At 37.8% G+C, this 23,275-nt stretch overlaps 1 protein-coding gene and 1 pseudogene across 1 annotated transcript; both read right to left on the bottom strand.

Annotated features, from left to right (window-relative positions):
• Window positions 1–774: 774 nt before the first annotated feature.
• Window positions 775–22,042, bottom strand: LOC127620899 (embryonic polyadenylate-binding protein-like). Its single transcript, XM_052094244.1, has 16 exons — window positions 21,940–22,042; window positions 18,644–18,850; window positions 18,143–18,336; window positions 17,799–17,914; window positions 15,067–15,206; window positions 14,889–14,983; window positions 14,669–14,806; window positions 14,452–14,547; window positions 10,012–10,281; window positions 9,852–9,933; window positions 6,828–6,947; window positions 6,327–6,463; window positions 2,599–2,704; window positions 1,265–1,395; window positions 1,072–1,153; window positions 775–943 (listed from the first exon to the last, which is right to left on the bottom strand). The coding sequence occupies exons 2-15, from the start codon at window positions 18,834–18,836 to the stop codon at window positions 1,091–1,093; spliced, it is 1,881 nt and encodes a 626-aa protein (XP_051950204.1). The 5' UTR covers window positions 18,837–18,850; window positions 21,940–22,042; the 3' UTR covers window positions 775–943; window positions 1,072–1,090.
• LOC127621534 (uncharacterized) lies at window positions 3,338–3,433 on the bottom strand (annotated as a pseudogene).
• Window positions 22,043–23,275: the final 1,233 nt, after the last annotated feature.

The raw sequence follows: 23,275 nt of genomic DNA, 5'->3' as shown, positions 1-23,275 counted from the left end.
ATGTTCAGATATCATGTTCAAACTATGAATTCATGAAAATTGGACCTATGAAATCAGTATTTGAATCTGGTGTATCACCTGAAATCTCAGAGCAACTTAATGATTGTCCCTGTGGCAGCCCAATAGAGGGAGCAAGAGGATAAGTGCCAAATTGCCCACTGATACTGACTGTCAGGCTGCATCTGAAAGCTACTAGTGCCTTGCTGCCCAATCAGGTAGTGGCTTTGCCAACAGCATTTTTGTATGAATGTACATCTTAAGGAAACAGGTCTCGGAACAGTTTGAAAGGCACCTTATTTTCTTTCTACATCAGTATAAAACATACAAAAGTTTTTGGACATTTGGACAAGTTTTTGGACATAGCTATAAAGTGAGAAATAATTATGTACCTTCATTCATTCGAGTCCATCATAACCATTATAGCAGCACTTGACAGGAAAGCCATGACTGAAACTCTTCTTATACAGTTATCTACAAATTAGGCTGGATGTTTTTAAAAAATTATCGTTAATTATAAAAAAAGTTATTGTTGTCACAGGCATATCATTTTTCAACCAGTAAAACAACGGCACTGTAAAATAATTTTTAAAAACACTTCAACAGCTAGGATGATAAAAAGGCATAGGTATTCTTCTGATCATACAATATTAATAATATACAAAATTGTGATTATAATAAAGAAGAAGAAAAAAAAAACATTTGCATGTCCACAAAGGATATTTATTGCACACAAATTTCAAAAAAGATTTAGCATTTTTTGTCCTTTTCATATTTTTTCCATTTTTATAAACAAAATCAGAATAAACTTAACATTGTGGAGAGCAAAAGGGCATTTGCAGTGTCAAAACTATGCATTAAATAATACGACACCAAAGTGCTGTTTTCAACCATTTTTCTTTTCCCCCATTCTTCAAAACCTTCATGAAACTTGCAGTGTGCATACCTGCAGTAATCAAAAATAAAAAAAGTTGAGGATTTGTTTAACAATAACTTGTGTGCAGTCACTATGTGCGATTAATTGTTATTGTAAATATTCTGTTCATGCAGACAGCAAAACTGATGTAGGTGTACCTGCCTTAAGAGAGCGCTCTCATTTCTTAGTCGTCAATTCCTTGGCTTGATGAGCCTGCAGCACTGCTACGGCCTCTTCAACCTAAAGAGCCCAAATAAACACACTGGTCTAACAGAAAATGATGTCAATATCGTCATGGGTTTCATTTGGGAAGCAGTGCACAATAGGAGTTTTTGTTTTCTGTTGTCAAACCTTTGAGTGCAGGGACTCTGGAGACTCAAACATGTGCAGTAGCTCAGAGTTGTCAATCTCAAGCAGCATGCCTGTAATCTTTCCCGCAAGAGAAGGATGCAAGGCTTGGATAAGAGGGTACAGGCGCTCACCTGTACAGAAAACACATAATTTTAGCTAGTTTTATACAGTATGAAATATATGATGGATTATGTATAGTGTCAAAACCTCTTCAAATCAACCACGGTAACCCTGTTTTTACCATGCAATTTCCACATGCACTGCACTGAATACAAGGGGTACAGTGACAAGAAAAGTATGTGAACCCTTTGGAATTAGTTTTCTGCATTAATCGGTCATAAAATGTGATCTCATCTTCATCAAAGTCACAAGTATAGACAAATAATGACAACAACTCTATACTATCAACACACAAACAATTATAATATTTCATTATTGAACATCCCAATAAACATTCACAGTGCTGTGGGAAAAGTAAACTCTTAGATTTAATAACTGGTCGATCCTCCTTTGGAAGCAATAACCTCAACCAAGTGTTTCCAGAAGCTGCGGATTAGACCTGCACATAGTTCAGAAGGAATTTTGGACCATACTCCCTTAAGAACTGCTTCAGCTCTGCTGCCATGGACACCATGCCTGTTTAATGTTTTCTGTATATTAGACTCATGAACAGAGATGTTAAACCAGTTCCAATTATTCATTCAAGTCTTTAGCCCTCACTCTAGGGTTCCTTTTACCTCATTGAGCATTCTGCGGTATGCCCTAGGAGTCATCATGGCTGGACGGCCACTTCTAGGGAGAGTAGCCACAGTCCTAAATCGTCTCCATATACAGACAAATTGTCTAACTATGGACAGATGAATATCTAAGATTTTGGAGATGTAACTTTGTAACCCTTTCTCTAATTAGCTTTTGTTGACATCATTAGACTAGGGGGTTCACATACTTTAAATGTTTGAATGAAGCATTCAATATGTACAAGAACAAATAAAATAACTTAAAAAGGCATTATCACTTTGTGTAGATTGACAAATTGAATTCTCCACTTTGCTGCAGTAGGAAAGTTGTTTGTGTGCTTGCATAAAAATAAAGAATCTCTGCAGCCTGAGGGGATTCAAACGTTTAAAGGAATATTCTATGTTTTAACTATAAATTACTGTACATAGGTTTTCCTTTATAAATTGTGGGACAATTTTACATAACTTTGTAGTAATCAACATCAGATTATAGATACTGTTGATAGGAATGTTTCCATTTAAATACAACTTAAGATCCATTACTTATACATGTAAACAATCAGTCCCTGATTTGATGTGTAGAGGTGCATGTAATACCCAGTAGTTGTTTCTGCTCTGTTAAGGGTGCAGCTGCCAGCACTGAGGCAGTAAGGGGCTCCTGACCCCTCACATGAACTACTGGCTCTGTATTCTGCTGCGGCACCTTAAAAAAAAACACACATGTTATAATTCCTGGGTCTACGGAAATATTCCCCTACTTGCATCACATTTAAATGGTTTAAAACTAAACATATATACACTTTATGAAGTTGTGATAGTTTGATGGGGTTTATGGCAGTTCTGCTGACATACTCAAACACTAATCAGTGCGAGACTTATTTTTATTTAAAATATAGAACAATTGTTTATGTAACATGGTACTGATAAACTAGCTATTACATTTGTTCATTTAGCAGACAATATAATGTTTTCCATTTTCTATTACAGAAGCACTCACAAACAAGGGGTTGGCTAACTGCTACTACTGCTGACTGAAATGCAACTTCATTAAAAAAACATTTTTTTTATAATATTGCATGCAATTAACTTCACATTTGTGGAGACAACAATAGCTTGGATATATTCCTGTTCTATGTTATTTCTTTAAAGGAGTAAACCCTCAAAATAAAACAAGCTCAGCTACACTCATACATATCGGATGGCCTTATTACACCAGCCACAATGTATAATTTTAAGGGCATGGTCCCAATCATCTATGGCATCATGGGGAACTGGCACATTGTCGGTTTACAAAGCTTGATGTTTTAAAGGCATTTCTATATACATTTTTATTCAGTAAAATTAATTAAAATAATGTGTGTCATCCTTGTACCAGGGGCCAAGCTAATTTCCCTGTATCATTACAAGTTTAGTACATGTGCTACCAAACCAAGCCTGCTTTTTTTTTTTATAGTATGATCCCCTAGTAAGCAGTCATGAAGGTGACGAGTGTTTAAACATTATTTTAGCTGGCTGGGTAGCTGTAAAAACAATCTTGGTACACTTGGGTTACTGATTCTAAGATTCTAGTACTGACATAGATTATTTTCCTTTTAAAACATAAGTTTTGATGTGACCATTTGTCTGTGAAGGAAAAGACAGATGTGTAAAACAGACAAACAGGGTTGGCTCTCTGTGTTGACTTATTTCAGCATTGTGATTCATTACTTCCCCTCCACAGCACTGAAACATTAAAACTATTCTCTGAAACCCTGCTGAACTGGGTGCAGCTTTAAAAAAAAAACAAAAAAAACAGAATGTTCTTATATATGACATTGTGACAGCTATGCCTCTGTCTACCACCAGAGGCATCTCTTCATGTAAAAAAAGCAAGTTTTATGACAGATTTCAGTACAAAAAGATAATAAATACACAATAACAAATTTACATTTGTCTTCTGTAAGATAATTTAAAGATTCCCAAATATGAACTTTCTATTTTGTTCACTGTAGCCCCAAGATGTCTTTCAAAAAGCAAAAGAGACTTTTTGTTTTGTCAAAAGGAAGTGAGCATAATTAGGCTTTTGTTATTCTTCACATTCCATCACAGAGCCAAAAACACAACCCTCCTCCACAACAACACTGTTCCCTCACTCACTTAAATCCATTACATAAAAGGACAGGCAAAAGATCAACTTCAGATCTTCAGAAACATAGTTTGATATTGTAAGGAGTAATTTTAATAAGGTTGGTACAGTGTAAGATGTATTGCCTCCCTACTAGAGAGGTTGTGAAGCATAAGCAATGCCTTTATCTACCACTAGAGGCTCTCATGTTCACATTATACTCTGCCAACCAAAAGCGGAATCACTGTGGTCTTCATAAGCAGTTCTGACTTTATCCAACAGTATTTGCAGCAGAATCAAAACATATCCTCACATATAAACAGTAAATTTTAATCAGAATGATTGTAAACATTAAACATTGCTATGCAAGCTTGTTTATAATTACAGTGAAGCCTCATTTAAATTGCCAAAACTTCCCTAACATTTGCTACACATTTGCTAGCATCAATAAAGTCTGAGTCAATTTGTAGTTTTAGGCATTTGATCAATGTACTTGGTGGGAGCACAATGAATCACAAGATTTTCCTGCAACTTACAGATTCAAATGCTTTTTAGTGATTGGTTATCAACAAAGTCAGATCCTTAATGATGTTCAAAGAAAAATTGAGCTCTGAGCTTACAAGTGCTTCTTATAAGGGGGGCATTATTTTAATAAAAGGGTTCATACAGGGATCAATGTATGAAAAGACTTTCAATAACTTTCCAAGCACCAATTTTTCCCAATTTCAAGAACATGAAGCCTTCATAAAATTCAGAGTTCCCAACTTGTATTATGAGTGACGTGGACAAAATTTACAAGTCGGAAACTCATAATTGCAGTAATTCCGACATGGCATAAATGGACCATTAACAAATATACAATATAAGGAGGTAACCAGCCATGAAACTTTACGCACTATATACTGGATATTAGTACATATTACTATATAAATATTAACGCATTAACACATGCGATTAATTTAAAACGTTTTAACAAGTACATTTTTTCTTTAATGAGATTAAAACGTTTACTAATTTTCACATTAGATACTGAAATTTTATCAGTTCCGTGGTTCTAAACACTGTTTGGAAAAGGGCGGAACATTTGTGATGTGACCAATAACACTGATGTACACACCACAAACAACAGCAATTTTGTGTCAATAATAAAGTGATACAAAACAAACACAGCTGGGACTGTACGGGGATAACATACTACTCTGCACTGAGGTACCATACTACTCAATGTCATACATGGATATGACAGAAGCAGTTTGAATAGAAAGACATTTTGAACACGGCAGTGTCTGCAGCGCTTCATTTGTTTTTAAACCTTAAAGGAGGTGCCTAACGCTGGTGTTGGGTGGTGTGTTTATGCCCCAATATGAATCTTGTGGATGCAGCTTTACGATTGCTGTAGCAAAGTGTATTGCCACAGCCTGCCAGCCGATTCATATTGTTGAGGATGTTGGTTTAAGAGATTTAATGTGCACGGCAAGGACTACGCAACCTATACACCTACCCTTGTTTTATTTTCTTAAAAAGGAATACATTGACAGAAAAGCAGTCAAAATCTGTGATTAATCTTGATTTACTGAAAAATCATGTAATAAATCACGATATTACGAAATAGTAATGTTTAACCAAAATCAGAATTGATGTCATTAAATACAATGTAAAATGTAACTATGGCATATCACGACTCCACTAAAGTGATGGTGACATTCCATGCCTCCAATCTATAAGGTAAATTTCCTTTAGAGTGTACACTTATGTGACAAACATGCAAAATTTGGTCACATATGCAAGTGATCAACAGATACATTGCATCTCTGTATAAGTCACACTGACTGAGGTTGCAGGCGGCAGGCACTAAGAGCTGGGAGCAACCGCCCGACTTCCCTTCAGCTGCTCAAAATGTCAAAACGTGCTCTGAGGATCACACAGTATTTGACCTCGTTTTAAATTGAAGCACCTGCTTTAAGTAATTGTGTAAACAGTTTTTCATGACAATAAAATGTGACAAAATAAGCCCTATTGGTTTATAACAAATGTAGCTATGCAGTATACAAATAAACCACTTTTAGTCTGAGTAAAACATGCCTGTTGTAATCTATTAAACATTAGCGTCTGTCTATCTATGGATATTTCTGATATTTGCCACCCTCTTTGCTATGCAATAATTATGCTATGCCTCTTTGCTCCGCCCTGTCACATTGCGTTATGTGAAATATGATTTTACCTGATGAACAACAGGAGGTGACACATTGATGACATGCTGCACATTTCGGACTCCTGGCGAGTATTTGTATTGACTAACTCCTCGGAGTACAGCACCTCCTTGAGTTCTCCCACCTGCTGTCTGTGTCCCAATGTTGGCTGTGTCAAGAGAGAAACAGACAAACAATAAAAAATTACTTCCCATTCCAGCCAAATACAGGATATTCAGAATGACACGATGCAACTCAATCAGTTCACATAATTCCTGAGGCAGACAGTAAATTATTTACCAAATAATGCTATGGTTATAATATACGTTCAACAGATGGTTCGTGATCATGTGCATTTTCATAACATTTAGTCTTTTCTATAAGGTTTACGCTTCCAAATTGTGTATTCATTATAATATACAGCATATGGTGTAAATTGTGTACCTTTTATAATAAATGTACACATTTCTAATGGAGACTATCCCAAGTCCCATTTTGTCCATAATTCTAAATACACATACGCAGACCCTTACCCATGCGTTGGGTGTTGTTAACAATGTGAGGAACCTGAGTGGAGGCCTGGCGGACAGTGCTGATGGTGGTGGAGGGCCTGCGTGGCGCTGCTGGTCTCACAAACTGAGCTGTATATGGAACTAGAACAGCCAATGACAAATTAAAGCATCCAGATCTAGAGTTATAAGGAGAACACTGAACCCAAAAATACATTGAGACAGTAAATAATAGTGTGGAATTACCACTATAAAATGGTCAGATTTGTTAGCAAGATATTTATTTATCGCCATGTCAGCAACTAGGCTATTCACATGGCAAACAAGGTTTGTCAATACATATTTGCAATATTATACAAGACACTTTTAAGTTTATACAAGATGAAAAATGTAAAACATGTTCAGATGATATTTTAAAAATAGTCTCTGTATAAATTTTTTTTTTTTAAATAGCATTGTCTGATAGTTTGTGTTAGTCTTGAATGGCCCAGTCGGCATCTGGTAAACTTTATTTGGTCATGCCTAGATTTATAATTTTGAGTGTAATTTCTTTGGATCCTGGCGTTTATTTCGAATTATTTATTGCTGTCGCACTCATTCCATTCTGATTGCCACGTATTGGTGATATACGAGTTTATTAAATGGCCTGAGGGTGGTATCAGACATTCTGAGATCTCAAAGTTTAATGCCTCTTTTGCAGCTGTATCTACTTTTTCATTTCCTGCCAGACCAATATGTCCCAGCACCCAATAGAGGATAATGTTGAAGTCGTCCTCCTTTAATCGATGCATTTTAGTCAAGATGTTAGCAAGATATTAAATGTAGTCATAAATAATTAACATCTACAAATGTGAACATTTCACATGATCTGTCACTGCATTTTGAAGTCATGCCAGCATACCAAAAATTATGTATGGGCAGGATAAGTGATGGACCGAAATTTCGGCCACCATAAATTTTCGGACAAAAATGGCCGAAAGCCTAAAAATCATGACCGAAAATGTAAACAGATACCATTGCTTTAATATCCAGTATTAAACACAGAAAGAAAATGCAGCATTTATGAGAAACAAACTTGGTTTATTTATATTTAAATGTAAATAGCGGAAGAGAAAACGCATCTCTGTAGCAACAACATTAAAACCGCCTGTCTAAAATAGTGTATGTCCCACTCATTCTGCCAAAACAGCATCTCAGAATAGCATTCAGAGATGATATTCTTCATACAATTGCACAGAAAGGTTATCGGAGTTACTGTAGACTTTGTAAGGTCAAACCAGTCTGGCCATTCTCTATTGACCTCTCTCATTAACAAAGTGTTTCCATCCACAGAACTGCCACTCATTGGATGTTTTTTGCGTTGAGTAAATTCTAGAGACTGTAGTGTGTGAAAATCCCAGGAGATCAGCAGTTACAGAAATACTCAAACCAGCTCGTCTGGCACCAACAATCATTAATGCGATTATCTAATCAGCCAATCGTGTGGCAGCAGTGGAGTGAATAAAATGAGGCAGATACAGATAAGGAGCTTTAGTTAAATGTTCACATAAACCATCAGAATTCTGAAAATCAAAAATTTGACCGCGGCATGATTGTTAGTGCCAGATGGGCTGGTTTGAGTATTTCTGTAACTGCTGATCCCCTGGGATTTTCACACACAACAGTCTCTAGAATGGTGGGGGGTCAAAATCAAAAGTAACAGTAAGTATCTGGTGTGGCCACCAGCTGCATTAAGTACTGCAGTGCATCTCCACCTCATGGACTGCACCAGATTTGTTCTATCTGTGAGATGTTACCCCACTCTTCCAACAAGGCACTTGCAAGTTCCCGGACATTTCTGAGGGGAATGGCCCTAGAGTCACCCTCAGATCCAACAGATCCCGACATGATCAATGGGATTGGGAACCGGGCTATTCGCTGCCCATGGCAGAACACTGACATTCCTGTCTTGCAGGAAATTATGCCTAGAACGAGCAGTATGGCTGGTGGCATGGTCACGCTGGATGAGCCTGCAGGAAGGGTACCACATGAGGGAGGAGGATGTCGTCCCTGTAATGCACAGCATTGAGATTGCCTGCAGTGACAACAAGCTCAGTCCGATGATGCTGCGGCACACCACCGTATCACCCATATCACCTCAAAATTTGGAGTTGGACCCTCCAACTCCAAATCTTTCCCTCTCCAGAGTACAGGCCTTGGTGTAACGTTCATTCCTTCACAATAAATGCGAGTCCGACCATCACACCTGGTGAGATAAAACTGAGGCTCGTCAGTGAAGAGCACTTTTTGCCAGTCCTGTCTGGTCCAGCGAAGGTGGGTTTGTGCCCATAGGCAACGTTGTTGCCGGTGATGTCTGATAAGGACCTGCCTTACTACAAGCCCTCAGTCCAGCATCTTTCAGACTATTGCAGACAGTCTGAGCACTGATGGAGGGATTGTGCGTTCCTGGTGTAACTCGGCAGTTGTTGTTGCCATCCTGTACCTGTCCCACAGGTGTGATATTCGGATGTACCCATCCTCTGCAGGTGCTGAACCTAAAGGACTCTCTGACTGTGAGAAACAAGATTCTCTGGTCTGATGAAACAGATTGAACATTTGGCCTCAATTCCAAGCATCATCATTACTATCAAACAAAATAACAATACTATTAAAACACAAATGGAACACAACACTTCCAAACATTAAGACAACATTTTTTAAAAAATAAATTACCATTACATTTCAAAGGCCAAAGAGAACAGATGAGTCTTGAGGTGGGTTTTAAAAATTAATATGTAGCCTCTTATTTCTTCATATATTGGAGGCTCTTATTTCTGTCTTTGATCATTTTGATCTGGTTAAAGGTATTAACCTAATTATTTGTTGAATATCTGTTAGTTTCCATGTTAAAGCGCTGCGCTTCGCATCCAGAAATCCCTATGAATAGTGTCTGATCAGGGTCTAGTGGATATAACACAGCCCAATTTTACATGGTTGCATAAAACAACCCACCAACTAGTCGATTTAAAAAATTGGTAGTTTTGCACATCTGTAGTGAACAGGCTTTACCTTGTGTTCTAGGAGCTTGAGCCGTCCAGCGTGGTGCAGGCCGCAGGTTTGGTACAGTGTTATAAAAAGAGCGAATCTGATGCTAGAAATACAGACATCCAAGTTCACACTGCAGAAATGAAGATAAATTAATTCAACATGCAAAACCACACATGCCTACCTGCGGCACAGAGGTCATATAGTAACCAGAGCTCTGCTGGTAATTGGTAGGTATCGTAGGGCTGGGGATTGCTCGAATGCTGGCCAGTCTCTGCATGTACTGGTTGGTTAGGATTGCCTTTCGCTCCTCTTTTCTTTGGGCAAGAGCCACATAAAGTGGTTTAGTGCTAACGATACGACCGTTCATCTCAGTCACCGCCTTTGTAGCCTCTTCAGGAGAGGAAAAACACACAAAGCCAAAGCCCCGACTGTGGCCTCCGTCCGTCATCACCTACCACATAAATACAAAAGAATCAAAAAAGGTATTTTTAATAATGTCTTGCAAAAGTGAGGTTAGCTTTCTTATAAAAAGGCAGGAAAGAGGAGTCATTCGACGCCATGCGAGATTCGGACGTGTGAATGGTGGGCACTGCACACTTTGCTAGTTATAATATTTTTCAAATCATAAACTGGTGAGATTCGATACACCCCGATTCTTAACTTTTCAAGAAGACAATATGTAAAAGAATGAAAAATCCTCAGGCTCTGGAGGCATTATGGTGAAATTTCTGTATGAGCTCTTTCAGAGTCTGCTCGACAGAACAGGCCATAAGCTGTAGTCGAGTGATCTCACAGAGTTCCGGCTCGGAGATCCGTGGAGGGAGACAGGCCCCGATCAATTCCGGCCAAACTTCTGAGATCATACGATAAAGATCTTGTGAGGAGTACGGGAAGGCTATCCTTGGAAGAACCACAGCATTTCCTTGTTTCCAGACAATAGAGAAACGTGATCTATTCAAGGAATGCAAGAAACTCTTACATCAACGGAAGGTTGTTTTTGCACAGATTGTCCTGGCCAAATTGAGAATAGATGCAAAGGATGGCCGTAAACATTTACAAGCCCACAGCAAGTATTGTCCTTCATAAAGTCAATGGAGTGAGTAAATTATTTGGCGATTCTCACATTGCAGCCTAGTGGACTGACTCACTGAACATTCACTTGACTGTCTGAGGAAGCGGAGCACCTTTTTTTGTTCTGGTTCCGCATAGTGGCAGTTGTTGTTTTGTGTAGCAGCACACCTTCAGGACAGTGTTGTGGATTAATCTGCATGTTCTTTGTGCTTACACCTATTGGTTGGAGTTTGTTTTCTAGTATTTCTTGCAGGACATTGGAGTGATTGGATCATCTGTTGCACTCATGTAGCAGTCGAATGGGCCGCCTCACTGAACATTCGTTTGACTGCCAAGGAAACAGAATGGCCTTTTTCTCTCACACACACACACACAAACGTATGTATCAATTAGGGATGCAACGAAATTTCGGCCGAAAATGGCACTTTCGGTTTTCGGCCGAAAGAGAAAAAAGGCCGAAAATATGAGCCGAAAATACATACCTCCTCGCCCCTCAGTGCTCAGATTTCACTCTGGATCGATCTAGCCCTTATCACGGCGCTACCAAACAAAGGCCGATCATGTCAGCGGTGTGGAAATTCTTCAAAGTTTCTGATAAGGACATCACATTTGCGATCTGCAGTGTTTGTTCAGCAGAACTTTCAAGATATATACACACACACACACACACACAGCAAGAGATTCTACAGGAAAGCGCCCCGATCCACAGCAGTGCCACAACTAGCGCTGCTACAACACAACTTGAGACGTATCTAGCTGAACTACCCATTGCCAGAAGCGACAATCCCCTTGACTACGGTCGCATAAACAAAGACCGCTTTCCTTTGCTTGCGCGGATTGCGCACAGGTATTTATCTGCCCAAGCACCAGCACAGAGAGTGAGAGACTGTTCTGTGCAGAATCTCATGTTCTTGATGAGCTTCTCCTGTCGAACGTTTAGCAACTTTTGTTCTTGAAGAGAAACCAGTCACTTGTTAAATAGAAAGCGGTCCAATTTGATGTGTATAGTAATTACATTACACTTGTTCTTCACTTGAGGATACATCAGTCGTTTACAGTTGAGGTTGGATTTAGTTCAATTACAGCTGTTTTGCACAATCATTTTCACTTAAAGTGTACATACGTTTACATAACCAGAATAGAGCACTGATCTAGATATATATATATATATATATATATATATATATATATATATATATATATATATATATATATATATATATATATATATATAAAATTATATATTATAGTTATATATAGATCAGTGGAATAGAGGCCCTCTGTCATTCTGTGTTCTGCCTTTTTGTTTCAATTAAAATTACTGATGCATATTTAAACTTTTTGAAAGATGCTAGCTAACTTACTTGACTGTTGTTTTGCATATAGTTTTCGAAAACTTTACATTATTTGGATAATTGTTAATAAAACCAGATACAGAACTGAATGAAGAATATTATTTTAATATATTTTTTTTGTCCAATATTGGTGTGTTACTTTCAATAAGTGTGATTTATTTTATTGGTTTGTAGTTTTTCCAGTTCAGATTCATTAAATTCATGAAATATTTTTATTTTTTTTACCTATTTAAGAAAAAAAGAAGTACATTTCAGTTTCGTTTTCGGCCAAGTGCATCCTGGATTTTCGGGTTTTTTTCAATACCAATTTTATGAAATTGGTTTTAACATGTTTACAATCATTACACATTACCTCAACATTTTGGATTTATTTTTTCAGTTCATTTACTTTTTTATTTTTTTTATAGACTCCAAGACTCATCTCATCTCTCTAAGTATTTGGGCATTTTATTCCCAGCAAATTAGTGATTTAGTTAGTTAATTTTGACCCTTAAATAAAAACGTTTGAGCGATGTGGGCAGGTGGGCTTCATTACATTCATCTATGATTGGGAAGGTTAATGTTATTAAAATGAATTGTATTCCAAAATGTAACAGCCTGTTATGGTCTCTCCCTGTAGATGACCCCCTCTCTTATTTCAAGCAATTCGATAGCATAGCGAAGTCCTTCATTTGGAATGGTAAACGTTCAAGATTACATTTTAATAAGTTACATAGACCGACTGACAAAGATTAATAACCGGAGAAGTTACACCCCGTTATTTCGCATTTTACCTCGGTATAGACAAGAGAGTCCAAAGTGTTTCATTCGGACATTTATTTATATGTTGCCTAAAGGATATGGCTGAAACCTAAATTATGTATTATGTCCCCTTTCTGCTGGTCAGCGTGGATTGCGAGGGGGGTTACTACATTCGGTGACCTATATGAGATTGGAGTGTTGAGATCTTTTGAAAATTTGGTTCAACATTTTGGGATTCCCAGATTTCTACAAGTATTTACAGCTGTACCACCTGCTCTGGATTGTTTTTTGGATTGTCTGAGTAGCACACACACCCCTGAAGCAGCAGATACTCTGGGAGAAGTGATTTACTGCTTCTGTAAAAGGTCATGAGGCATCAGTGTATTACTCCCTTTTAATTCAGAGTCTGGGGGACAGAGCTTTAATTTAAATGAAGAGATTATGGGAGAAAGATTTAAACTTTGTATTTGAGGAGGGAGTGTGGGCTAGGATTCTAAAAACCATCAAGTCTGCATCTAGAGATGCAAGGGTGGACCTTATACAATTCAAGACATTACATGGATTCTACTGGAATCCATGTAATGGATTTAATGGTCTTAAAAGACACCCCAACCTGCTGGCGATACCAATCAGAGGATGGAGACACAACCCATGTTTTTTTGGGGGTTAAGATCCAAGAATTTTGGCAATGGGCAGTCATAAATTTGGGGGATAAACACAAAAGAAATTGGGCTCCGACCAGTATTATGATTGGCAGGCAAATTATTTTAAGGGGATGGAAGTCGGATGGTGCGCCCTCATTTCCAGAGTGATGTGCGAAGATGGCGAGGGTGGCTGCTTTCGAGGAGGGGTCAAGCAGTAGGCTGGGGGTTCGGAATTTGTTTGATAGGAAATGGGGCAATTACTTTGTGTTTTTGGGTTCTTTTTTGCATGTGTATTCTTATTTGTGACCACAGGGGTGTTTGTTGGGGGTCAGGGTGAGATTTGTGAGGGGTAATAGTGGGGGTTAAATGTTGATTCAAAATATATATATATATAGTTGTGGTTTTTTTATATATATACACATGTCTATGAATAAATAAATGTTAATTGAGAAAAAAAAAGGCAGGAAAGAGCATATTTTCACTGCATTGTCACTTGCACAACACCGGGAGGACTCGAACGCCTCTTTTTTCCAAATCCTTTTTTCCAAGTATTTAATTATTAAACTACACAGGGGCTAAATCTTAACCATAACCACAAACTCAAATCTAAAAATGGTTTTATAGGCCCCAGCAAAAGCACTGTTGTTCAAGGATAAACATACAAGTGATGGGACTAACAAACATAAGGGGGGGGAAAGTTGTGATTATACTCCAAGCAGCAGTCTTAATTATTTTACTTGTGAATTATTTTTATGTTTAGCATTACCATTTTGTAGAAAGCCTAGTGTATTCTTGCACATTCTACGATACCTTAGCACTGGTGATGATTCCGTAGGGTGCAAACTCTTTCCTCAGCTTCTCATCATCAATGCTGTCATCTAGGTTCTTCACATAGAGATTAACCCCCTACATTAAATTAATTTGTGTATTACTGAATATCAACATATGGGTGAGCAATTAAAAATATCTTACATAATTAGGGAAATTATGATTTCAGATTTATGAAATTTACTGTTCATGGGTGTACCTGGTACCGTTGAATGCGCTCTTGCTTTATTTGCTCAAACTTGCGCTTCAGTTGTCCCTGTCTCTCCAGTCTCTTCTGAGCTCTACCAACATACAAGACTCTGCCATTCAAATCCTTGCCGTTCATTTCAGTGACTGCCTACCACAGAAAGAGCAAAAGAATTCAGACTAAACATCTCTAATCCACTGGACACATGCAGAATTACAGAACATTGACTTACCCTCCTGGCATCTCCGTGGTTTTCAAAGTTGACAAAGCCAAAGCCACGAGAGCATCCCCTTTCGTCGGTCATCACACAGACACTTAGGGTATTCCCTGTGAACCAGAAGTATAGAAATCCAATGCCAATATAAGATACTACTCGTGAAAAACAGCATCCTTTCTATGCAATCTCTTACCAAATTCAGAGAAGATGCTCTTCAGTTTCTCAGTGTCAATATCTTCACTGAAGTTCTTAATGTACACATTGGTGAACTCCATGGCTTTAGCCCCCATCTCTGCCTCACGCTCCTTGTGAGACTTAAAATGCCCTACAAAACTGCATATGTAGATGCATAACCAATTTTAAGAAATAGTTCATTTACACACCCTCATGCCATTCCAGATGTGTATGACGTTTCTGCAGAACAGAATTTTTTTTTAAGAATATCTCAGCTCTATAGGTCCATTCAATGCAAGTGAATGATGGCAAGAACTTTTAAAAGGTACAAAAAGCACAAACACAGAATAAAAGTATTCCATAAGACTCCAGTGGTGTAATCCATGTCTTTCTGAAGCAATACAATCGGTTTTGGGTGAGAACAGATCAAAATGTAACTACATATCCACTATAAATCTTGACATCAGCAGACTCCTTGATCATGATTTCAAGCTTGATTACACTATCTAGCACCATATAGTGCGCTGCACATGTCAAGCTCTAGGAAATGTAATTGAGTTTGAAACCATGATCATGCTGCAATGAAAGTAAAATTTTAGTCAGTTTTTTTTATTTTTATTTTGGTCACCCAAACCAAATGGATTGCTTCAGAAGACATGGATTAAACCACTTATAGATTACTTTTATGCTGCTTTACATTTTTGCTCACCATTTAATTGCATTATGGAACTACAGAGCTAAGATATTCTTCTGAAAATCTTAATTTGTGTTTTACAGAAGAAAGTCATACATACCAGCAATGGCACGAGAGTGAGTAAATTATGAGAGAATTTTCATATTTTGGGTGAACTATTCTGTTATATGTACACATTACAAAGCATGAAAGAGTGAGATGTTATAAAGAACATATAATGTACACTTCAAGAGCGAAAAAGAAAATCCTTAAAGAGTCACATTATATGCTTGCGAGGGCTCAATACAAAAAGCTATTTTGCAATGTGAAATGTTTTTAAAACTTTGGTTTTAAAAGTGTATGCAGTAATTTTGTAATCATTAAAAAAAAAAAAAAAAAAAAAAGACATGAATTGTTATTTTGCACACTTAAAACAGTGTCAAATAACAGGACTGTTACTGAGAATAAGCGAGCAGTATTCAGCTGGTCATGTGATTCTAGCTCTCCATATAGAATAAAACAGCTTTTATAAAGTTATGGATATGACTGTAGATCTCTTCATTTTATAGTGAGTGGTAATGATTTCCTTTTTTGCAAAATTACTATTTATGTCCTACATATTAATTATTACATTACAATTCGTGTGTTTAGGAGTTAAACTTTTTTTTAATGAGGTAAAAATTACAGAGTACACCATTAAGTACTGCTAGACCTTTTTTTAAAGCACCAACCAAAACATGGATATCTGACATTTTGATCTAATGACCTCTATCAGGAGAATATGGAGACCATTTTACAATAGTTTAAGACATCTAGAACAAACAATAGCAATGAGTGTTGAAAAGATGACAAAGCAACATAAGTAGATGATGACCCAGTTTACACCTGGTAACATGCATCTCAAATGTGTCTCATGTGACCACACTCATGTGTCTGGATTTCGAAGGGAGGGTCTCGGATTACATGAGGACATGCATTATCACCACGTCAGTGGATTACTGCATGATTATACAAGTGCAAAAAAACAAAAAACAAAAAACAAACCTGCTGCACCGTTTTCCCGTTATACTTGATTTTAATCCAAGCAAAGGTGAGTGATTCTCATCTATGTTGCTGCATGTTGATATCTGTAGACACTGAAGAAACTCTTGAAGTGTTATGCATGTATGCGATTTATGAAATTTCCCAGTTATTTCCTTTAAGCAGTGCATAAGTGGAAAAGTTTAAAGGAATAAATTCCCCAAAAATGAAAATTCTCTCATCATTTACTCAACCTTTTGCAGTCTCAAATTTTATGACATTCTTCTGAGGAGCACAAACAAAGATATTTTGATAGGGATATTATGTGAATATATCCATACAATACAAGTCCATAGGACTACAATGGTTTATTCCATGTCTTCTGAAACAATACGATCAGCTTTGGTTGAGAACAGACCAAAATGTAGGCAAAACAGTGTGTAAACCTGACGCATGCATCATGTGAAAGGAAGTGTATTCAAGCATCAAATCATGAATGCGCCAAAGAGACTGCATGTGTCAAGATATAGAGAAAGTTACATTTTGGTCGTTTCTCACCCAAAAAATTCAGATTGCTTCAGAAGACATGGATTAAACCACTGGAGTCTCATGGATTACTTTTATGATGTGTTTGAGCTTCAAAGTTCTGGCCACCATTGACTTGCATTGTATGAATATTTTCACCTCATATCTCCAATTCAAAAAAAAAAAATCTTCGCTTGTGTTCCGCAAATGAAAAAGTCTTAAGAGTTTGAGACAGTATAAAATTGTAAATTATAAGAATTATTATTTTTGGGTGAACTATTCCTTTAAAAACTCTTGTTGTTGAAGTGCATTGGTTGATTCAGGAAGTATAAGAGTTCATGCAATGTGATGTGTTCACATGCATTTTGAGTACCTCCATATACATTTTGGACTGTGTTCACTTGCGATCAGATCACCCAAAACACATCTTAATACCAGGTGTATACGGGGTCAAACTGACTGAGGAAAGATAAAGGGAAAATACAGAGCTGGTAGCTGATGTTGTGCTCCATACAGTTGTTGTCATTTCTTACACTTTGCGATCGTTCAGAAGCATGCCGTTCATGGTTTCAATGGCTCTGTTGGCAGCTTCCTGTGTCTCAAAATGCACAAACCCATAGCCCTTTGAGCCATTCTCATCACAAATTACCTAGAAGGGACAAGCGGTTACTGTAGTACACCATAGGTATATATATATATAAAAAAATTAAAAAACCTCAGTCATTATGTGGATAAAACACCCTTGTGTGTGACTAAAAAAACTTTAAAAAAAAAACTGTTTTGGTACACCCAGTTACACATTGTAAAATCACTGTAATGCACAGCTTCTTGTGACTTATTGCTTTTTTAATCATCAAATCACTGAAAAAGAATTTACCTTACATGACAAGATGTTTCCAAAAGCAGAAAAGGTGTCAAAGAGCGCCTTGTTGTCAATAGAGTCATCCATATTCTTAATGAAGATGTTGCCCACACCAGACTTTCTCAGACCTGGATCTCGCTGGGACCACATGATCCTGATTGGACGACCCTTGATGACTTCATAGTTCATTGTGTCTAGGGCACACTCCGCTAAAATGGAGAAAAAAAAATGTCTTACAAATTCAAAGTTTAGAGTACAGCATACCATGTAAAGTCCACAAGAAGAGTATGTGGACATAAAATAGCTTATACAAATGGGATATGATAAATGGGGCAGCTTTTAGCAATCAAAGAGCAACAAGTCACTGAAAAAGGCCCTTCATGGCACAACATGACCTACCACTTAACATGTTACCTAATGTAATTCCTATTTTCCCAGCAGTCACATATGACATGAAAAAACACACCAAGCATTGACCCTCAGAACCACATGCAAGTAAGTAGTGTGCGTCATCACCATCAGCAGGCTGCTGGAAGTTAATGTAAGCATATCCGAGGGACCTGCGTGTAATAACATCACGGCAGACACGAATGGACATGATCTGACCAGCAGGAGAAAACTTCTGGTAGAGCATGGCCTCAGTGACATCAGGATGAAGGTCACCCACATACAGGGAGGCTAAAGGGTATGCTGGTCCACTGCTGTTCATCCTTCAGAACCACTCTGCAAAACAGCATCATGGAGGGATGTCATGATCATGGAAAATCTGACATTAAACCACATTAGGGTGGACATTTAAGCCAGATAGGCTAATCAAATGAAATAACCAATTTAAGTCAGTTGGTATGAGCAGATCAACATCACCTTAACCACTTCATAATATTTTAGAGTATAAAAGGCATCAGTCTGACTAGAATTTAATGAAATAAGGAGTTCAGTACAAGTTCAAATCAATCTACAGCATTAGTGTTGTAGTGTTTATTACCACAAACAATTTGACTTGTCCCTTTATTAAAACAAATAAAATGCAAATTCACAGTGGAAGTAAAGAGGGCCTGTTTATGTGGGGCTTAAAAGGCAGAATTGTGAAGCTTGTAATTTTATTAAAAAGTGCTTACATTTGGAGTCATGTGACGCCAAATGTGATGCGAGGATCGGATGTGTGAACAGCGAGCTCTGCGCACATTGCTAGATTTAATATTTTTTATGAAATAAACCTGTGAGATCGATACACTGACATATTGTCCTCCTAGAACAGTTATGGAACAAAGAATTCAAAATCCTCCTGAGACATAAAAAGATACTTGCATGCTCAAGTTGATGCCCCGAGCAGGCCGCGGGCCTGGGAGTCGACCTCAGGGAGGTGCGGGAAATGCAGCGGGAGATGCTGAACATGTCGGCGATGCTGACGAAGGTCATTGGTGACTTGGAGGATCTTGCTGTGATACATCGGTCGATCTCTGCCATGGAGGCGAAGTTCACTGATGTGGTTACAAGAGTGGGGGATGTCATGAAATGGATCGTTTGGATACCTGGAGTCATCAGAGAGAGAATTATCTGCTAATCCGCTAGTAACAAAGGTGGATTTGAAGCATGACTGCGAGAAGTTGGAGGACATGGAAAACCATAGCCGGTGGAATAACGGCCTCATCGGAGTCCTGGAAGGAGTAGAGGGACAGGATATGGGGAAAATCCTGAATGTGTGCTTTTTGAATCTGCTCAACATAGCAGGCCATAAACTGGAAATCGAGTGAGCTCACAGGGATACTGCTTGGCAATCCACGGAGGGAGACAGGCCCTGATCAATTGTGGCCACATTTCTGAGATCATCGCAAAGCAAGGAGTAAAGGAAATCTTTCTTGGAAGAACCACCGCATTTTCTTGTTCCCAGACTTCGCAAAAAAGATTCAAGGAATGCAAGAAACTTTCACATCAACTGAAGGTCACTTCACAGATATTCCCGGCCAAATTGAGAATGGATGTCAAGGATGGCCGTAAAACATTCGCATGCCCACAGCAAGCGATGTCCTTCATAAAGTCAATGGAGTGAGTCATTTTGTTGTACTCGCGTTGTAGCCAACCAGCTCACTGAACAGTCGTTTGACTGAGGAATCTGCACACTTTTTTTGTGCTTGTTCCGCCTAGTGGCTGGAGTATATTTTGTAAAATATCACATCTTCGGGACAGTTTTATGGAAGAATCTACATGCTTATTTATATACGGAGTTAATGCGCATGTTTTTTCTCATTTCTGTTTGTTTTGTTCAGGTTTTGATGGTTGCACTAATGTTGGAATGTGGTCTTTATACTCTTGTTTTTGACAAGTGTTCTATTTTATTCATTGTCAAAATGTCAAATGTTAATATGGTTTGTTAAAGTGGATTGTCTCTCTCCACAGGGAATGTGAATGGGTCGGGGCACCCCATAAGGAGGAAGGTTATTTCTCTTCTCAAGCTTAACAAATATAAGTGTTTCATCAAGAAACACACCTTTCTCCCCAGGAAGCTGAAACATTTGGGAAGATATGGGGAGGACATGTTTTCTTTAGTGCTGGCTCAAGTAAGAGCAGGGGAGTCATTATGCTGATAAGTAAACATCTACAATTCAAATGTCTCAAAGATAAATTAGGAGCAGTCACTGTTTTAGCTGAAATTCAGGGACAAGGTCTTATTTTGACTGGTATTTATGCACCTAACATTGATGAACAGGGCTTTTTATAGATCTTGAAGAGATGCTGCAAGCCGCTGGCATCCCTCATGATATAATATTGGGAGGAGATTTTAATCTTTTGATGGATTCATTCCTTGATCATAGTGAAGCAAAAGTGTGTAAGCTCCCTCGAGCAACATTGATGCTTCACAGGATGTGTAAATCTTGGTCTTACAGATATGTGGAGACTTTTGAACACATCTGGTAGGGACTATACTTTTTTTTCATCAGTCCTTAAGGGTTTTATATATATAAAAAAATAAATCTATTCTACAATAAATCTTATTTCATCTGTTATTGATTGCTCAATCGGAAACATTTTAGTCTCAGACCACGCCCTGGTGTGTTTAGAGGTGTTGCCACATATGGAGAAAAATAAATCATACATTAAGCAGATTCTTAACTGACAATATATGCATGGCATACTTGGAAACAATCACAACCTGCTGTTTTTTTTTTTTTTAAACAACCAGAATAATACATGTATACAATTATACAAATAACCAGAACACCCTTATCCCTACCCATCCCAAATGATCCCACAACAAAAAAACAAAAAAAAAAAGAAAAATCTCCAATGAAAGTACAGTCTCAAAGGAAAGGACAGGTTTCCACATTTTACAAAATGAGTTAGCAGAGTCCTTAACAGTGAGTTGAATTTTTTCCAGTTGTAAAAAGGACATCAAGTCCTTCAACCAAGAAACATTTTAAGTGGGGCAATAAGGATTTCCAATGTAGCAGTATTTGTCTTCTGGCTACCAATGAAGCAAAATAAATATCAGCATTCTGGTTATTATACAAGCAATCAACAGGGTGTACCCCAAAGATTGCAATTATTGGGCAGGGTTTCACAAGAGATATTAATAGCCTTTGACAATGTAGTGAAAAAAGAAGACCAGAATGAATGCAATTTAGGACAGGTGTAAAATATAAGAGTATGATCTTCTGGGGATAACGAGCATCTATAGCAACTGTCATCATCTGTTAAAGAAAGTTTATTCAATTTTGCTTTGGTGTAATAAATTCTGTGAAAAACTTTGAATTGGACAAAATGCAAACAAGCACAAATACAGATAGAGTTCATTTTAGCTAGAGCATTATTACCACAGCTCCTCGTCAAGTTCCAGTCGTAGCTCCCTCTCCCAGGTTTCCTTGAGAGCAGAAAGAAGAGTGAACTGTGCAGAGCGTAGCAGGTCATAAATTGAGGCTATATGGCTTGCGATTTTGAAAGTAACATTATATCATCAAAAGTTTTCATTGGCTGGTGAGGAAAGGGTGCGAAGTGTGCTTTGAAATAACGGAAAAAATTGGATTTAGGAATATTGAATCTACTCAACAGTTCGTTAAATGACACATATGTGATCAGAAAACAAATCGTGAAACAATACTAGGACCTTCTCCCTGAGCTGTGCAAAAAAAAGTTGAATACAAAGTAGGAGCTACAAAGAGATAATTACCAATGACAGGCAAAAGTGGACAATGCATGTAATCTAAAATGCTGACGAAACTATTTCCAGATTAAGTGATGAAAGCACAATCAGTTTAGTGGTGTATTTAGAGGCACGCCACAAATTGGAGTAAAAAACGAATGTGGATAACGAGGATGACCTGCAGCTTCCATCATATACCAATTAATATCTGGGAAGTTGCACCATGCATATATTATCTGGATATTAGCTACCCAATAGCAGAAAAGGACATTTGGAAGAGCGAGACCCCCATCTTGTTTGGTTCTTTGAAGAGTTGATGTGTACAAGTGGAGGCTTGCCAGACCAAACATAACAGGATATAATGGCATTAAATTATTTAAAGATTTGGGGAGAAAAATGGGAAATGTCTGAAATAAAAAAAAAAGGGTATTTGTGGTAGGATATTCATTTTAACGGATTCAATCCTACCTACTAAAGATAATGGAAGACAGCTCTAAAGCTGAAGATCTACTTTAATGCGTTCCATTAATTTTGTAAAATTTCTTTGTGCAATGACTTGAGTTTGATATATGAACGCCTATGTAACTTAATCCTTTGGGAGACACGTGAAATGGGAGCATAGCTGGAGGGATTTGTTTTGCCAATTAATTTATGGGAAAACACTCACTTTTAGCAAAGTTCAACTTGTATCCTGAAATCCGAACACATTCAACAGATGCATTATGTTATCCATGCAGTTAAGTCGATCCAAAACATATAACGAGATCGCATGCATATGAGACACGATGTTCCCTTCCTCTATGAATACATGAAAATACTGAGGCGGACTTCAAGGCTATAGAGAGAGGCTCTATAGCCAGAGCAAAAAAGAAGTGAAAGTGGGCAACCCTGACACATGCCATGAGAAAGAGAAATAAAGAGAAATTTCAGAGTTTGTTTTTACACAAGCTGAGGGAGTGGAATACAGTAAACAAATCATGAGATTAGTTTAGACCCGAAACCAAATTTTT

This window comes from Xyrauchen texanus, chromosome 27 (assembly GCF_025860055.1).
Source record: "Xyrauchen texanus isolate HMW12.3.18 chromosome 27, RBS_HiC_50CHRs, whole genome shotgun sequence".
NCBI lineage: Eukaryota > Metazoa > Chordata > Actinopteri > Cypriniformes > Catostomidae > Xyrauchen > Xyrauchen texanus.
The sequence above is the reverse complement of the archived record's forward strand: the minus strand, read 5'-3'. Positions and strand labels throughout refer to the sequence as shown.

Excerpts from the sequence above, each read along its gene's own strand:
- LOC127620899 (XM_052094244.1), bottom strand. The coding sequence starts at position 18,836 with ATGAACAGCAGTGGACCAGCATACCCTTTAGCCTCCCTGTATGTGGGT. Across the intron at positions 10,282-14,451 it reads GAATCATCACCAGTGCTAAG|GTGATGACGGACGGAGGCCA; the intron begins GTATCGTAGAAT and ends TTTATGTGGTAG. Across the intron at positions 2,705-6,326 it reads CACCTCCTGTTGTTCATCAG|GTGCCGCAGCAGAATACAGA; the intron begins GTAAAATCATAT and ends TTTTTTTTTAAG.